Genomic DNA, 16,562 nt, shown 5'->3' with positions numbered 1-16,562 from the left:
TCTCAGACTGTATCGGCCTGTCTGACAGATTAGCTTATTCTCGCTTTGTCTCGGGTTTGTCTTTCAGATTTAGACTGTTCTTCGGCCTTGTCGTCGGACTTGCCCTCCTCGGCGGTGACGTCCTGTGGAGTCTCGGCCTCCTTCGGAGCCTCTGACAGCTGTGAACCATTCTCTGGGGTAGGCGTCTCGAGAGGCGTGGCAATAGGCGTAACGTCGGGCGACTCCTCGTCTGCCTGAGATTCTTCCTTCTTGGGCTCGGAGTCAACTTTGGGTTGTTCTTCTGTTGTCTTATCCTCCGACTTGTCCTCGGCCTTGGCTTCTACCTTGGGTTCCTCCTTGGTCTTGTCGGTATCCTTCTCTTCGGCCTTCTTGTCTTCCGGCTTGGTCTCGGCAGGCTTCTCCTTAATCTCGTCGGTTTGCACACCCTGGTCCTTGGGCTTGAGCCCCTCGGCCTTCCGCCTCTTCTCCTCGCGAGCTGCCTGCTTCGCCTCGAGTTTCTGGTTGTTCTTGCGGCCCTGCTTCTTGGTGATCTGACGGTTGAGGTGCCGCTTCTCCCAGAGGCGGTGACGTTCCGTCTGGCGTGCGTTGCTGGCCTTCTTCTGGTCGGCCTTCTTGCGCGCCTTCTTGACCGCCTCGAGATGGGCCGCACCCTTGCTGTGGGCGAGGTCGTAGGCGTACCCGACTTGGGCGAGCTTCTCGTTCTCGATCCGCTTCTTGCACTCGCGCTTGACGACATCCTCAATGCTGGGCACGTCGGTGTTGCGCTCGCCGGCCACGCTGATGAAGACGCTGTAGGTGCCGGGGAGCATCGACGGCAGCTCGATGGACACGGATCGGTCCATGAGGTAGTTGCCGTGGCTGCGAACGACATAGTCTTCGGGATCGGGGCGGTCCAGCTCGTGGATGCGGAACTGCAGGCGGAACGAGTACTGGCCATGGAGGCCCTTGAAGTACCTGTTGTCGAGCTGGCTCAGCACGATGACCAGTGGCCCTTCGCGTGTCAGCTTGATGTGGAACTTCTCGTGGTATTGCGGCTTCCACGAGACGTCAACACCGATCCACCGCTGACAGCAGCGCCAGTCGGGGTCGCGGAACAGGCGGGTGCGGTCGAAGTGCTGGTACTTCCGCAACAAATCCTCATACGAGATCCAGAAGACGCTGTCGCTGCCGAACTGGTGGCCGAGCTCCTCTTGCGCCTCGGTCGTCCACTCCTTGGACCCGTCCGACCAGGCACCCTCCCAGATGCCCTTCTTGGTCTTGCCCCACGGGTTCCTGAGTTTGACGAGGCGGGTGCCGCTTTTGAGGGTCCGCGCCTCCATGACGACGTAGGCATGGCCTTCCTCGATGCCGTCGCGGTCGCCGTAGCCACCGTCGAGGAGGCCTGTGCTGCAGCCAAACAAGAACTCTTGGTTGACCTTGCTGAGCTCGGCATCCCAAAACCCGTCCAGGTCCAGGATGTCCGAGGCGAGAAGCTCCGTCGTGACACCACCGGAGAGATCTTCCAGGCCCTCACCGATCCAGCCGCCGGCCAGGGACGCATAGTCGCCGTGAGCCTTGGCGTAGGCCTTCTCGATTAGGGGCACCCAGGTCTCGTTCTGGTCCTTGCACTGCGCGAAGAACAGGGCTTTGGAGCCCGTCTGGTACGTCTTGCGGTACACACGCTCAACGTCCTCGCGGTCGATCTGCTGCAACAAATCGCGCTGCATGCTCGGTGAGTCCCAACACGGCGATTTGAGGAAGAGCTTGTCGTCAATAATTGAGTAGATCCACTCTCCGTCTGAGGTTTGTTAGTCGCGCGGCACAGGCAAGTGCACCAATCTCAAATCTGGCTCACCTCGATAAAAGACAAACCCGTAGATGCCGATCCGGGTGTCGTACTCAACACAAATGCGCTTGATGCCATCCTTGACGTTGGACAGGCCTGACAGACTGGCCATCAGCCAGCAGTCACCGAGGCTCCCCTGCTTGACGTCGTTGCCGCTGATGTTGGCGAGAAAGGTCGGCTTCTCGTAGATCTCGTGGACACGCTTGACCGCCTTTGGCACGACGGCGCTCGGGTTCATGAGCGTCGACATGCTCAGATCGAACTTGGTCCGGCCGAGGATGTTGAGAGTATGGCCCTTTTCCATCTTGAGGTCCCAGTCCTGTGGGCGGGTCAGCACCGCCCGCTATCCGCACGGCCTTGCCACTCCCCAAAAGACTTACCAGATCCCAGCCCGGGTCTCGGTACCGTGTGTTCACTCTCCGACATTCTTGGATGATCTTTCGGACCTTGCGCCGGCATTCTTCGGCGGCGCGCTCGTAACCGGCGTTTAGCAACTCGTTGGATCGGTCGGAGATGATGGGAGGTAGAACCGGGTCGAAGGGCAGGACGGAGAGGGCCTTGTTGAACCGCTTGTTGCTGAAGCGCTTCCAGATGCGGTTGATGCTCTGCTGGGGCGGCAGCTTGCGCTTCTTCTTCTTCTTGTTGGCATCGTTCGCGTTGGCGGCCGCGGGTACTGTCCCCTTGTGTTTGCGGTAGTGGTATTCATCATCCGAATCTGACGACGACGAGTACCCGTGCATGGCGGGCAACGGTAGCACACTCGGTGCCAAAAGAGTGGTGCGAGTCCCAAAGAAAAGGGCGGTGTGTGGTGCCCAGCGAGTGTGTTGGGGAGGCGAACAGGGGGGGAAAGGAGCGAATCTGCAGAGGGAATCGTTGATCGGAGGGAGCAAATCGAGCAAAGGGACGGAATAGGAGACCGAAATATATTTATCTGATGGGAGGCAAGGTGAGCAGGACTGTCCCAGGATATCCCGACAAAGAAAAGGCAATAAAGGTCAGGGTCGGCCGGTGCAGACCACTTGGGGACTCCCCGAGAGGCCGGCCTCGGTCTGAGCGGTGGCGGAAGAATAAGTTCTCGAAACGATCGGCTGGCATGTTCCCGATAAAGCAAGCCAACAGGGGTTGAAGGACGGTGGGCAGACGGGACGAAACGCAGGAACTGATCGGTGGCACTCACAGTACAAAGAACACGGAGGAGATGGGAGGTGGCTGTCAGAGACGGGACCACATCGACATGTCGTTCGTTCAGACGGAAGAGAAAGGCGGTGATGGGGCGCCGCCTCTGCGGACCCGGCGAGGTATATACACACAGAGACAAGTCAACCAGACCCTATTCCGTGTGTAAGCCACCTCATCCAGCCTCGTCCAAGCTGATGCCGGATACGCGCAGCTTTGCCGCACGTCGGCCGTGCCAAGGCGAGGACCGCATTGAACGGGGGATGCGTACTTCGTACATACGTGCTTGATCGGTAACGGATAGGCACACCAGGGCGGTCATTTTCGCGAACCACTCATCCCGGAGCTGCCATGGAACCGCAATGCTTACTCGGAGTTGCAGTATCCCCCCGGCTGCTCACTGTTGTCATCCCACGCTGCGGCGAATGCGGTATGTGGGGTAAGGTCATGGGAAAAGATGCAAGGAACTGCAGGTTTCGAAACGTTGGAAGGAATCCGGGCCGCACTGTCTGGACTTCTCGACATGCTAAACATGCTTTCCGGGATCCGACCAGGCACGGCCAGGCCCACCATGCTGTGGCGCGAAGAGGCAGAAAAAGCAACAACTCCGCAACTTTGCCGTCGAGATTGACGCGAAAGCGACCATGTCGTGGTGCAGCATCCCTTCGGAGATTGAATTTGTCGTGTGCTGGTCTCGCTGGCTGGTGCAGATGCATACTTTCGTCGGCACAAAACGGAATGCGGCTGCTCCCTAGGATCACATTTCTCTCCAGTAAGAAGAGTGAGGCGAGCAACGACCACCAGTCAACAGCAAGTCAAGGCAGAAACGGCAGCGGCCCACCCCCACAATTGGGGGGAAGGTCAGCCCCACCGCCTCAACAACTGGAGACCCTGAAATGGAGCATTTATCAGCCTCTTTCTTCGTGCTTGTGCACCACCGCCGTTGAGGCTTTCAGGTTTCATTTGTCAGACCGCTCGACCCTCCCCCTCTCAAATTGCCCAGACGATGCATTCTCGACGATGTGGTGGCATGTTGTTCGAGGCCGTGTCTCTCCAACGACGACTTGATCCGGGGCAGCACTCCCCGATCCCGAGATTTTTGTCTGCTTGCCCGCTTGAACGTTTCGTCTCCACAATGTCTGGCTGAAGGTATTCGGGTTTTGATGCAGTGACCCGCTTCTCTGCCGCCCCGCATCGAGACCTGGAGTGCTGGTAGCGAAGGAACCTCTGGAAATTGAAGACGTGCAGCGCTGTCGGCTCCAGTCTGAACCCAATCCTTAATTCATCGACCAATCCTCGACACTGTGTCGCGGTGGCGGTGGATAAGGCGTGCCACGTTCTTGGATCGCTTGCTCAGTTGCCGACAAGAGATTTTGATGGGGATGCATGACCCGACGAGAATCGCCACAACGCCCGAAGGCTTGCTCCCATGTCTTCAAGGCCTCAACCCACCTACCATCGACCCAGCCGTGGTGCTGGCGGTACAGGCGGTCGGCCGTCTTCACTGTACTGCCGCATTGCCCATTAAGGGAGGCCGGGACACTTTTTTCGAGATATTAATAACATTGCAGATCTCCAAGGTTCTCGCATCCAAACTGCGGTTGTAATTTTCTGACAGCCGATGTGTCCTCACGCCTCCCCCGGTTTCGATATCGGGCACGGCGGTGACTTACGGATGGTGTCGATTGGCTCCGGCGACAACCACCGACCCGCCCCGAAATGGAGGGTGGCAGCCTGGAATCGAGCGTCCTCTCGCCGCGTCTGCCTGCACTGTCCCAACATCCATTCATCAGCAGCCTCCTTCACCCGACGGCGCCGAGCGAGCCTCCAATCCACACCGAGCAAAAGTGTGAGTGGAATTTGGGAGGGCTTCTTGGGCGATCAGGGTTCAATGCGACACTGCCGCAACGCCCGGGACGATCTTGTTTTCTCGGGTGTGTCCCGCAGTCAGCCACACACTGCTGGTCGCAGAGGTACCCCGCGTGCCCGTTACCCCAAAGAGGTCGGCCTCACCGCGCTGTCACTGCGAGCCCCGGGCTCGCTGCTTTTCTGCAACCCCCCGCGCCGCTGGAAAACCAGAGTCTCGATGGGTTGCCGTTTTTATGAACTTTCAGCCACAGAGACAGCGTCACGTTGGGGAGCACAAGAGCACAAGGCCTCACCGTGCCCCGGTCCCACAGAGCGCAACGCAAGATCGAACCAAGCCTGCGGTGCGAGTGCGACTACGAGTTGCAACCTCGTCGAACGGGATCCGACGCATCCCAGCCACAAACTGAAGAACGACACGTCGCGCCAACAACCGTCACCGTATCTTGACGTTTCGCTTAGGGCCATTCCACGTACATTCCCCCGGTGCGGTGAGCAGAGCAGCAACGCAGCAGATCTCCAACCAGTGGGCCGTCTTGCCGGACATTGCCACGGCGGACCCACATCGCCGATGCCGCTCGCGGCCCCACGGGTCCCGCGCCGTTTCGAGCTCGCTCGTTGTTTCACAGATCCGCCACAGCGCCGCCGAGGGCGCGAGCCGTAAGCCGTAAGCGTTGGTGTACAACGGACTCACCAACTTCACTCAATCAGAAACGAACATGCAGTGTGTAATGGAGAGACACAACGATCCGTACCTCATCACGAGACCAGCAGAATGGCCGAAACAGAAGTAATGAAGCAGGTGTGTAAAGGCCACCCCCCTTTTTAGCGTAAGACTTCGTCTCTGAGGTATGTGAGGCTTGATGTGCTGGTGAGTTTGTAATGTCTTCCTGATTCTGTTCCAACACCAAACGCCGATTTTCGTATTCTGCTCCTACAGCATGAACCACACCCGACTACCCACCAACCTGTACGGCATGTCGTCCTTTCCCTCCTGGGCCGCGCTACAGTTGGTATCCCGCGCCACGAGGCCCTAGGCAACGCAAAGTCTTGTCTATCTGGTGGGCAAAAACCATATGTTGGGCTGCGATGCAAGTGCCAGTCCTACGTTTCCCCTTGGGCTCGAAGCCAAATAACACAGCGATGCGGGGAAGATGTTCATCTGATAGGACCGTCCACCCCTTGCTTTGTGGCTATAGCTGTTATATCGCCGGCTTGTTTGCCGTCTCTACCTTCTTAATAAGACTTTGCTCGTCCTTGCTCCCGCAGTTTCCAGGTTCAGCCGATGGGTTGGGGGGTATATTCGCAGGTATGTCGCGTGGGCAGTCCCCGACCTACCGCACTCGTCAAGTATGAAGTCTCCAGCTCGCCGAACCATAGCCAATGATCCCTTCGGCAAAGACAGTTCAAGGGTTCTTCATCGTTCAATCCCGTGCTTGTCTTGAAGCCATGGTAACTAGGTAACCAAGGCAGTCGCACACCTTTAGTTATTATCTGGCTCCCCTTAAGCCCCAGACCAATAACCCCAGCCACATTTCAGAAGGTGAAAAAGGAAGGTTCTCAGCAAGTGAGGTTATCAGGGCTGTGGGACGAAAAAGAAACTCTCCCGCCGGGAATTGAACCCGGGTCTCGAGCGAAGTCGGTGATGACAAGCTCACATACTGACCACTATACTACGGAAGATTGGCAAGTGTGGACACTCGCTGTAGCACTTGGTTGGTTGGAAGCAGGGGCCCAAGCTAGAATCTATAAACGGCTAGTTAGTAGTATGCTTTGGTGTTCACAGGAGTGACCGTGCCCGCTGCGCGCGGGCACGCCAAAGGAGCCTGGAGGAACTTGCCGGCTGCAGGTAGGCCCCATAGCGGAGTCAACGATGTAATTGTTAAAGGCGGAAGAAGAAGCCATCTTGACTGCAATGGAATTATAAACAGTATCAGGAGATGACTGTAGTTTAGGTCAGAAAATCGGGATGGAAAGAACGTATCGAGTTCCTTGGATTGGGAAAATGGAGCACCGCGGTGTAAAAAAGGTGGCCTCAAGCACCGGTTTGACCTCATCGCCGATGTATGACGCCGCATTCTTGAGTCTCCAGTAAGCTATATCGTCATCTAGGGGCTTCAGTAATCAGATCCCGTAAAGATTAACCTCTGTGGCGTAATCTCACAGAGCTGATAGGTTCCGTGTATTTTGTGCGTCAAAGAAGCAATTTGCTTCGCTACCCTTCGTCACGTAGACGACCATCGAGCCGTAGGCCTTGCTTGTATCGTTTCTGCTGAGCCAGGCAATCTTGGCAATGTTGACGTTGTTCTCTGTAGTCGTGGTTCTAGGAATGGGACGTCATGGCCGAATCAGCGCAGACTGAAGCTGCTGACGAAGAAGCGGGTGCGTCGCTCTAGTAGTAGTAAAAAACCTCATCTTTCGCCACCTTTTGACAGAAATCCGATTTTTTTGTTCGTGTTCGTGATTGTCAAGGAATGCGCGACAGAGGCATGCAAAAGCAGGAGCGAAGCAGCGAGCCACAGGGCCCTGACGCCAAGTGCGGGTAAGCGGCTTTTTTTCCGGCGATTTTGATTGGCCAGAACAGAGCAACAACGGTCCGTGCACCTCCACCGCCAAGACCAACTGCGAGATGCTGATTCAAGGAAGCAGAATGCAGATGACGCCAGACATCGAGATGCCATCGAGAGAAATCGAAAGGAGAAAAAGCCAAAACTCTACAGTGAGAAGTCGACAGACAGTACAGGTTAGAAATGACATCGTTTTTTGAGTTTTTTATAGAGTAAAAACTGGTCCGTGCTTATAGCAGGCCATGGCATTTTTGACCTAAGGAACCTGGAGTTCCTCCAGGCATAGCTAGGACTCGAGTTTAGTGATTGAATCAAGGTGAAAGACCAAATGAATTTCATTTACTTGGTATTATAGAAACTACTCGTTCTTGTCAAGTATCCAAGTATGCCGGTCATGGTTATGCAGACCGTTACGAACATTGCCATGTCACCCATACACCCATCTGCTAGCAAATTGCAAGCTAAGCCCAACGTGACGCAAACGCCGTATACTTATGGGCAGAGGGCGTTGAGTGCCTCAGCTAGTTGCCATGAGGGCGATGTGCTTGAGCTCACTACAACCACATATGTCAGCTTCGAAGCCACCCAAGGCACCAAGAACCCAGGAAAAACCTACCTCTGCACCTGCTCGCCGACCTTCATCGGCGGATACTGGACCTCCTCGCCCTCATCCTTGCCCAAATCAAACTGCTGGGCCCTGACGGCCCTCGCCTTCTCGGCCAGGGCCGGAATGGGTACCAAATCATGGTCGGACGCCAGATGCCAAAAGAAGGTGGACGAGATGCGCACCAGGGGCCGGTCGGGCAGGCGGGCGCGGCGGTCCTCGATGGCGCGCACGGTGGCGTCATTGACCACCACCTCGTGGTACCCGGCCTTGACCAGCCCGCCCGTCGCGTGCTCCAGCTGCTTGCCCGCCTGAACCAGCAGGTAGTTGCCGCCGGCGGGGATCTTGACGGGGATGCGCTTGCCCGTGTTGCGCGCCCAGATGTGCAGGCCGGGGTAGCGTGAGCGGCCGTGGATGGTCAGGAAGTTGAGGTCCGTGTGGAAGCCGGCTAGGATCGTGTCCACTTGTCCGTACTTGGCTAGGTCGGAGGCGGTGGGCGCGAGGAGGTGGGAGCTGATAAGGGGTTAGGAGTTTGGGTGGTTATGAGAGAAAGGGGGGCTGCAGGTGGGTGGACCTACCCGTATCGGCCAGCCTCTTTGAATGTGTCTGCCTCGAGGCCCAGGCCGACGGCGGTCATCTGGGTGAGGTCTTCAACGCTGTTATTTGTTAGCATCTATCTCCGGCGCCCACATTCACGAGTGGTTAGTCATGGTTCACCCACGCATTCTTCATCGACGTCCCCCACTGATTCATGGTCGGTTCCCAGCGCTCCCTGATGTGTGGCGCGTCCGGGATGATGTTGTCCGCGTTGAGCGTCGGGAACTTAGAAGTGTACGGCGGCGACTCAACCATGCGCCAGAAGAAGCGGCACTTGGGGTCCGGCGAGTGAGCCGAAATGTCGAGCGGGCGCTCCGAGGGGGCCAGCCGCTCGATGACCTGAAGGCACGGTTCGTCGACGGCGCACTTGGGCTTCTCAGTGTTCTCGAGCGTTACTCCGATTTGGTATGCTAGTTCGGGCCGCTCGTCCTTTCGGAGGTCCGCCTCGGGCTGCGCAAAGTAGTCCTCGAGCAGATCCAGAAAGGTCTCATTGTCCTGGTCCGCCACGCGCGAGTCGTGCAGCACCAACGCGCCGTACGTTATGAGAGCCTCGGCCGCCTTGACACACTCGGCCTGCACCGCTGACGAGTCGCGGGGTTGGTTGAGAAAGACATCCAGATCGATGACCGGGAGGTCCATCGACAGTTCTTGCGCCAACATGCTGACTGCGGATGCTCTAGACTGTGACTTCGCGATTGGGGGGTTGGGTGTTCGGTTCAGTGAACGCGTTATGAAGGTTTGTGGAATTGGTGAGAATGTGAGAATAGGAATTTCTGAGTCTTCAAGGCGTGTCTCGACTTTGAATTTCGGTCGAGAAAATGGCCTGAAATTTTACTTGGCGATGGAGTTGCGGCGTTGCGAGAGCCCCTAAACAGGAAGGTCTCTCCGCAGCCCCAGCGGTATCAAGCGGCCGACCTGCACCTAAAAAGCAGGTAGGTTCCCGACTACCGAGCTCAGATGGGGTGAGTCCCCTGACCCCGCCACCGGGGTGCCCGCTGGTCGCCGATGGCCGATAGGAGCCTGGAATTTAAGAGTGGCGAAGCCGAGAACAACCGCAGAGCGGAGGGGCTGCCCGACCTGCAGACCGAAGTGAAAAAAAAGATGCAAGGGCGTGATTCGAAGCCAAGCACAAAAAGATCTCTCCCGCCGGGAATTGAACCCGGGTCTCGAGCGATGTCGATGGTGACAAGCTCACATACTGACCACTATACTACGGAAGATTTGCTGGTGTGGGCACCAGCTGTAGCAAGTCGCTGTGGGAATCGGCGAGCCCGCATCTCCTTATCAACTATTCACAAATGCAGCTAAGAGATACATACATTCCAATTCAGGAACTCCTTGGCCTGCTGTGAGTATCTCAAGCTAGTAACAAGCTAGTAAAAAAAAGGAGCTTGACGTATCCCCATACCTCATGCATTGTGGGTGCTCCTAGTATCTTACGGGAACTCGCTTACCTTTGTTGAGGATCGTAACGTTCTCAGTGTGGGGTCTTTTACTTTTTGTAGGATGTAGGAACGGTTTAATGATGTTTGCTGTTCTTGTAGTGTATGTGGGTGTTCGACCTAAGGAGGTAGAGCTTATGACATTTCAGCAACCCAACACAGGACCCAAGGTTGAACGGGTGGTGGTACCGGTGCCCGCCACTCCCGTTTGTTTATTAGCATCACGCGCACCTGTCTGTTCTCTTGTCCCTGATTGGTACACAGAGCTCGTATGGCTTTTGCGGGTCAACCAGTTGATATTACACCTGTCAAAGGCAAACGGGACTGAGCTGAGGTTGTCCCACGCCCGAGTAGGATGATAGGTTGAATTGCCCTCGTCGGGCCACCATGCATACTTTAGGTACTTGTACTACTGCGTACTAAGCTTCAGGGATGACATCACTTGCCGCGAGATGCCAAGAGAGATTGGGCTTTAAAACCCCGCTGCGTGGTGGCAGGTTTCCGGAGGGTTGCCAGAACTTGCGTCAATTTGATTGTAGATTCAGAGATTCTTGACGGAACTACGAGCCGGGACTTTGGACTCTGGATTTGGAAGTACCTACTCGACCAAACCCGAAATATTCTCAACATGTCTTCACTCGTCGAAACCCTGACCGCCTCGGGCGGCGCCGAGTCACCAGGTCAACCCGCCCCCCCTTTCCCCGCCTGAAGTAAATTCGACAGTAAGGGGTACCTGACAGGAGTGAATAGGCTTTGTAAACGACCTCATCAAACAGCTATGGCCAAACATGGCTGTCGCTGTTGCTCGCACCATCAAGGGGATCGCCGAGCCCATGTTTGCAACGATGCTGCCCGCCCCCCTGAACTCGCTGCGGTTCCTGAAGATCGATCTGGGACATGTCCCCATTCACGTCGAGAATATCGACGTCCACAAGGCCGATAGCGACGGCATTAAGCTAGATCTGGACCTCCTCTGGGATGGTGTTTGTGATATTGAGCTGGATGGGAACATGGTGCCCAAGATTGTGAGCCGTGATTCACTCGGGGTACCACCAATGATTCCCTGATTCCATACTAATTCTACGCTAGGGAGTCGAGCACGTTAAGCTTCGCGGGCGGCTGTCAGTTCTGTTGTGTCCCTTGACCAATGTCCTCCCTTGTGTGAGTCGCCATCTCAACCTCTCGCCCCTGGTCCCAGCACCCATTAACAGACCCCAGGTCGGCGCCCTCCAAATAGCCTTCATCAACAAGCCCTCGCTCAAAATGACCTACACCGACGCCGCCAGCGTTGCAAGCCTAGGTCTCATCGACAACGCCCTGCGCAATGTCGTCCTAAGCATCATCTCGTCCATGGCCGTCCTCCCCAACCGCTTCCTGGTCAAGCTCGACCCGGCCAACGACTTCTTCAAGACCTACCAGCACCCGATCGGTGTGCTGCGGCTGACAATCGAGTCGGGCTCCAACTTTGGCGAGGAGCTCGGCCAAACGCGCAACTTCCTCAAGAAGCTGGTCCACGACGTGCCGGACTGCTTCGTCGACGTCAACGTCGCAGGCGGCCCCGCCTGGCGCACCAAGACGGTCAACAACAACCGCCACCCGGAGTGGAACGAGACGCAGGACTTTTTGGTTGCCGACCACGACCAGGCCATCGAGGTGGACGTCAAGGACGACGACACCGCGAGCGACGACGACATCGGCCTCGCGGCGACCTCCATCAAGCAGCTGCTCCTTGCCGGCGGGCGGCAGGAGCTGAAGCTAGTGCACAAGGAGCAGGAGACGGACGGGAAGCTGACGCTCAGCGGCAAGTTTCACAATTTTGTGGCCGACCCTGCCAGCTTGTCGGGGACGGAGTCTGGGGTGCTTGGGCTGGTTAGTGTGCTGGTGGCGTCCGCCCGGGGGATCACGGGCCGGCGCGAGGAGCTGAAGCCGAGCGTCAAGGTCGAGTGGGCCGGTCAGGTGTTTAGGACCGGCATCAAGACGGATGCGCCAGGCGCGGATATCGAGAACCCGTCGTTTGACCAGGCCTTCCAGTTCCCGGTCAAGGCGGGCATGGTTAGCGGTGGCTCGCCCGTCAAGATCACCATGATGGACGCGGAGAGTGAGACCGGGTCGGTCGAGGTGGCGCTCGAGGAGGTGCTCGGGGTCGAAGGCTTGAAGTTGGAGAAGGACTTTGAGATTGGGAACGGCGTCGCGCTGCGTGCAGGCATCTGGGTGAGGGGGACAAAACTTGCAGAGTAGTTTACGTCCTGAGCATTTCGGTGTTATTATTTATATTGTCGTGCCTTCCCCCCGAGCGTTTCAACCAACTACTCTACTCCCCTTTGGACGATGAAAGCACGGGTCTAATTTGAAGAATGAGGGGCCGAGTGAAGCAGATGGCTGAAAAGAATGGCAACCTAATGCCCAGCTTAATAGCCTCATTTAGACCTAGTAGCCCGCAACCTAACCCCTTATGCTCGAGCATCTAATACCCCCACTCCATTAACAGACCCCCTCCCCTCTCTTAACACCCAACACCCCCTAACGAAGCACAAACCCCATCACCCTCCTCACCCCATCCCACGCCTCCTCCCCCACCCCCCTGATCTCCCTCTCCGGCAGCCGAAACCCCGCCGCCGCCGCCCCCGTGCGGCCGCGCAGGCCCGGGCGCAGCTCCACCGTGTAGGCGTGGTCGGCGCCCAGCACGTCGAGCGCCCAGTCGGCGCTGTCGCCCGACGCCCGGTACGCCAGCAGCTCGCACGCCGCCCCGGCCCGGTAGCGGGTGCCGTGGGTGGCGCTCATGGCGGCGGCCAGCTCGTGGCCGAGCCAGCGTGTGGTGGAGAAGGGCGGGAGGTGCGTCGTGCAGGTGTGGCTGTAGGCTGTGAGATGGGGTTGGTTAGTGTCTGTGTGTCTGCGTGCTTGTGTGTTTGTGTGTTAATGGAGTGGGAGGGTTTGGGAAGGGGGTGGTGTGGAGTGGGTAGGTACTTACGGTACATGACCAGCTGTCCGAAGGCGTGCCAGTCTATAAACAGTCTGATGCCTTGTCGGGCTTGGATGGCTTCCAGCTCTTTCGCCAACGCCCTCGTCTCGGGCGCGTCGAGGGGCTTCTCGCCACGGTAGGTGCTCCGGCAGGGCCGGGTCGCGGCACCTCCTGTGCTGTTCCAGTGCGCGTCCCAGTTCCGGTTGAGATCCCGACCGACACAAGGACTACCCGGTTGTGTCTGTCGGTTCTTGCGCCACATGCGGTTCACGGTTTGGCTGTGGACGAAGCCTGGGTTGTGTTAGTGGTGTGAGGGGAGAAGGCCTGGAAACATACCATCGGGGTTGACCACAGGAAAGATGTAAAAGTCGAATTTGTCAAGCGCATGTTTAGTATCCCTGTTGAGGTCGTAAAGGTGTAGAATATTGTACGCGATGTACTCATTGACCATGCTACTGATCCATTCCCGCGCATGCATCGTGCCGAAGAAGACGACGGCAGGATTGATGCCAGGGCCCGATTTCCCAAAGAGGTGAATGCCCTAGATATTTCTCTTTTCAAAGGACTTTCCGGCTGTGAAGACTCTTGACCTTGGGCGATGTAGTTTCGAGAGGCTGTGGAGGAACTCAATATGGGCTTGGTAGTCATGGTATTTGTCAAACCAAGATGACAACACGAGAGCTGGCAGTTGATATGAGCATACCTAGGCAAAAGCAGAAGCTGGAACGCTTCCGGGCAACGCAGGGGTTAGAAGATGCTTACACTCATTCCCAGGAAAGCGGTGGGGAGCAGTCATTATGGGGGGGCTGGGAATGGATACGCAGAGCCTAAGAAGGCTAAGGAATGCGAAGAGCTTCATTTAAGGGCTGATAACAAAGCGTTTAACGTAGATGTTCTGGTTCTAGGGGACCTCCAAGTGTATGGTGCGGGCCCTACTTTAGCTGGCTTCGCGTACGTGGCATTCTATCTCGTAGTGTTGTCAGGAAGAAGGAGCATAGTTGCCTAGTCGCACCTGCAACCGGTGGGCCATGGGAGTGTTGTCGTTCGAAAGCCAAGGGATGACGGGAAGGACACCAAATCACTGGTCCCACTGCACGGCTGAGCACCCAGGTACAAATAAAAGCTGGGACATTTGAGCAACAGCGAAGACAAAAAGCTATCGTTGTTTGAGAGAGCACAAAAAGCGCAAAGCCGGACCAAGTAGTGAGTGAGGTAGGTGCCCCTAGATACATGGACAGCTGTGCTACCCTTGGGAGCACGGATAGGCTGTGCTGATAATACAGTGTGCAAGATAGGCACAGTCTCGGGTATCTGTGGTAGAGCTTGATACATCTCTACCTTATCTACGAAACGCCTCCATCACTCCACGCAACACTTGTCGAGCTGTGATTGCCTTCCCCAACGCAGCGAGAGGAACCTTCCTCGTCTTTGTGACCATCCCTAGCATAGCTGCACGGAGCCTATGAATCCGTTACAAGCACACCACGGACACGGAACCATACAAATAATCCCAGCACTGCGTGGCAGCGATGGGCTGGGAGGAACCCTGACAATTGGTACCGCTCCAGGTTCGAACAATGCAACTGCCCAAGGATGAAGCGTCAGTCTCAGCGGCTTTAACACCAGAAAGGAATGAGGATTGCAAGACCTACTCTCCCCAAGTGTGGATGGATCGCTTGCTAGCCGGAACTGGGTAGCATGTCGGTGCGCCCCCGATCTGAGAGATTCCATGAACTTGGCCGGTGCAGCCATTGCCACCAAACATGCTGATGTTGATGGCGTCTCGTTTTGTGAGATCGCGAGCTTTTAGAGTGTCACTGGACTCGGCCAGGGTAAACGGCTCCAGTGCCTCACGTTGGCTGAGACCGGTGTCTGGCTCGGTGGCAGGAGCTGCCACGACTAGGGTAACCAGGGAAGCAAGGGCGAGCACTGGCTTGAGAAGCATGGCGGTTGAATAATTCAAGAGGACGGAGGGGAATTGTGATGATTGTGATGTGATGGGAGTGAGGATGGGTTTGACACATCAAAGACGGAGGGTGAAGGGGGCGTTTTATAGACAATAGACATTGACTTCAACGAAAGCAGCCAAAAGACGTGCGGGAAATCGAGAAACGCCCTGTGCCGATAACTAAACCGGAGGCGTCTAGCCGCGACGCCAGCATGTCCGAATATTAGAGCGGCGGGGCTGTTTGGCGTCCAGTGAAGGGGATGGACTTTTGGCCCTATTGCTGTGATGGACTTTTGTGCTGACGGACTAGTAGGTAATGCGGTGAACTTTTGCACCGATGGACTATTAGCATTGGTGCAGGCTGCATTCTGGCCATTGGGACATGGGATAAGACCACTAGAGGATAGAATAGGTCTAGATCAATATGAGTGAAGCTTGTCCGCGGCGTAGCCCGCCTAGTTGCACCTCCGCAGTTTCGCGACCCTGGGCTGAGCGTCACCGCCCCTGGTTTGAGCAGAACGTGCAATCAGAGAGGTTTATCAGCTTTGGGGTCTGGAGCTTGCTCGAAATTCATGAATCTTGGTCCGGGACTTGATTTGTAGTGATAGTAATAGCACAGGAGTTCAGGGTTAGGCCCGGAGGTTTGTACCTACCTATGTAGTAACTAACCATTGTGAAGTAGCAACTACGCTTCCAGTCAATGTTAAACATTATGCTGCTAATTGTCTAGCAATATACCATACCGATTAAGAAAAAGAGTGTATTTCTTTAGAGAAGGTATCGCCGTACCGTAGGAAAGGTCCTCCCGTACCGTAGACCCACACGTTCTCCCATACATAACCCTAACCCCGGCCAATTTCCGCCAGAAAAGGGACATCGCGCAGGCAACCCACATTAATTCTGCCGCGATGACGTCATTTTCCCAAGTTTCTTCAACAATCACTCACAACACCAAATCTTCGAACCAATTGCGCACCACCGCCGGGAATTGCAGCGATCCAGCAGCTACTACTCTAGAATCGCGTGAGTAAACGCTTTCGAACGCCGTAGATCTCCGCCGAAACTGACGATTTGCGCAGGAACCATGGCGCCGTACGAAGATGACCTCGAGCACTTCGACGACCTGGCCGCGCAACACCGAGGTCTTTGCCCCTGATCCATCGGCGCCTCGATCTACTGCTCCGCTGGCTACGCAGCTCCCTCAGCAGTCAACGCAGCGCCAGTCCGGCCTAGCGCCCTCGATTCGAAGAGAACCATCACAGTAGGAGCGTGTGAATTTCGACAACGACGATAGGGAGCCTTCAGCAACCCCCTCCCAGCGAAGCACCATCGTGGTGGCCACTGGAAGTACTCGAGGCCGTCGTGTCAGGGGTAAAGGCTCTAGAGGAGGCAGGGGTGGCAGCAGAGCTAGCAGTACTGCTGGAGCACCATCCTTAACGCCTCCCAGCGCTTCCGCTGTGGCCCAGCGCGCACCACGGCGCGGAACGGCGCGCGCAAGGGCATCAACACCAGGATCACGGCGCGGGGGCATCACGAAGACCACCAGAGGTAGCCGTGCCACCAGGGCTCGCCTGGCAA

General features: G+C 56.5%; 6 protein-coding genes and 2 non-coding genes across 8 annotated transcripts; 2 read left to right on the top strand and 6 right to left on the bottom strand.

Moving 5' to 3' along the window:
• Positions 1 to 29: 29 nt before the first annotated feature.
• On the bottom strand, positions 30 to 2,565 carry CHGG_03645 (uncharacterized protein; the record flags this gene model as incomplete). Its single annotated transcript, XM_001230160.1, has 3 exons — positions 30 to 1,777; positions 1,835 to 2,144; positions 2,206 to 2,565. The coding sequence occupies 3 exons, from the start codon at positions 2,563 to 2,565 to the stop codon at positions 30 to 32; spliced, it is 2,418 nt and encodes an 805-aa protein (XP_001230161.1).
• Positions 2,566 to 4,720: 2,155 nt separating this feature from the next.
• CHGG_03644 (uncharacterized protein) lies at positions 4,721 to 5,531 on the top strand (the record flags this gene model as incomplete). Its single annotated transcript, XM_001230159.1, has 2 exons — positions 4,721 to 4,850; positions 5,116 to 5,531. The coding sequence occupies 2 exons, from the start codon at positions 4,721 to 4,723 to the stop codon at positions 5,529 to 5,531; spliced, it is 546 nt and encodes a 181-aa protein (XP_001230160.1).
• A 937-nt stretch (positions 5,532 to 6,468) lies between these two features.
• CHGG_11261 lies at positions 6,469 to 6,550 on the bottom strand. Its single transcript has one exon. It is a non-coding gene; the product is annotated as a tRNA-Asp (tRNA).
• A 1,401-nt stretch (positions 6,551 to 7,951) lies between these two features.
• CHGG_03643 (uncharacterized protein) lies at positions 7,952 to 9,295 on the bottom strand (the record flags this gene model as incomplete). Its single annotated transcript, XM_001230158.1, has 4 exons — positions 7,952 to 7,988; positions 8,051 to 8,551; positions 8,617 to 8,694; positions 8,760 to 9,295. 4 exons carry the CDS (start codon positions 9,293 to 9,295, stop codon positions 7,952 to 7,954), a joined length of 1,152 nt encoding a protein of 383 aa, XP_001230159.1.
• Positions 9,296 to 9,773: 478 nt separating this feature from the next.
• CHGG_11260 lies at positions 9,774 to 9,855 on the bottom strand. The gene has a single exon. It is a non-coding gene; the product is annotated as a tRNA-Asp (tRNA).
• A 1,010-nt stretch (positions 9,856 to 10,865) lies between these two features.
• Positions 10,866 to 12,315, top strand: CHGG_03642 (uncharacterized protein; the record flags this gene model as incomplete). Its single annotated transcript, XM_001230157.1, has 2 exons — positions 10,866 to 11,102; positions 11,167 to 12,315. 2 exons carry the CDS (start codon positions 10,866 to 10,868, stop codon positions 12,313 to 12,315), a joined length of 1,386 nt encoding a protein of 461 aa, XP_001230158.1.
• Positions 12,316 to 12,597: 282 nt separating this feature from the next.
• On the bottom strand, positions 12,598 to 13,832 carry CHGG_03641 (uncharacterized protein; the record flags this gene model as incomplete). Its single annotated transcript, XM_001230156.1, has 3 exons — positions 12,598 to 12,935; positions 13,046 to 13,327; positions 13,799 to 13,832. 3 exons carry the CDS (start codon positions 13,830 to 13,832, stop codon positions 12,598 to 12,600), a joined length of 654 nt encoding a protein of 217 aa, XP_001230157.1.
• A 547-nt stretch (positions 13,833 to 14,379) lies between these two features.
• CHGG_03640 (uncharacterized protein) lies at positions 14,380 to 14,981 on the bottom strand (the record flags this gene model as incomplete). The annotated part of the gene is made up of 2 exons (XM_001230155.1): positions 14,380 to 14,485; positions 14,689 to 14,981. 2 exons carry the CDS (start codon positions 14,979 to 14,981, stop codon positions 14,380 to 14,382), a joined length of 399 nt encoding a protein of 132 aa, XP_001230156.1.
• Between the last annotated feature and the right edge of the window lie 1,581 nt (positions 14,982 to 16,562).

This window comes from Chaetomium globosum, genomic scaffold, assembly GCF_000143365.1.
Source record: "Chaetomium globosum CBS 148.51 scaffold_2 genomic scaffold, whole genome shotgun sequence".
NCBI lineage: Eukaryota > Fungi > Ascomycota > Sordariomycetes > Sordariales > Chaetomiaceae > Chaetomium > Chaetomium globosum.
The sequence above is the reverse complement of the archived record's forward strand: the minus strand, read 5'-3'. Positions and strand labels throughout refer to the sequence as shown.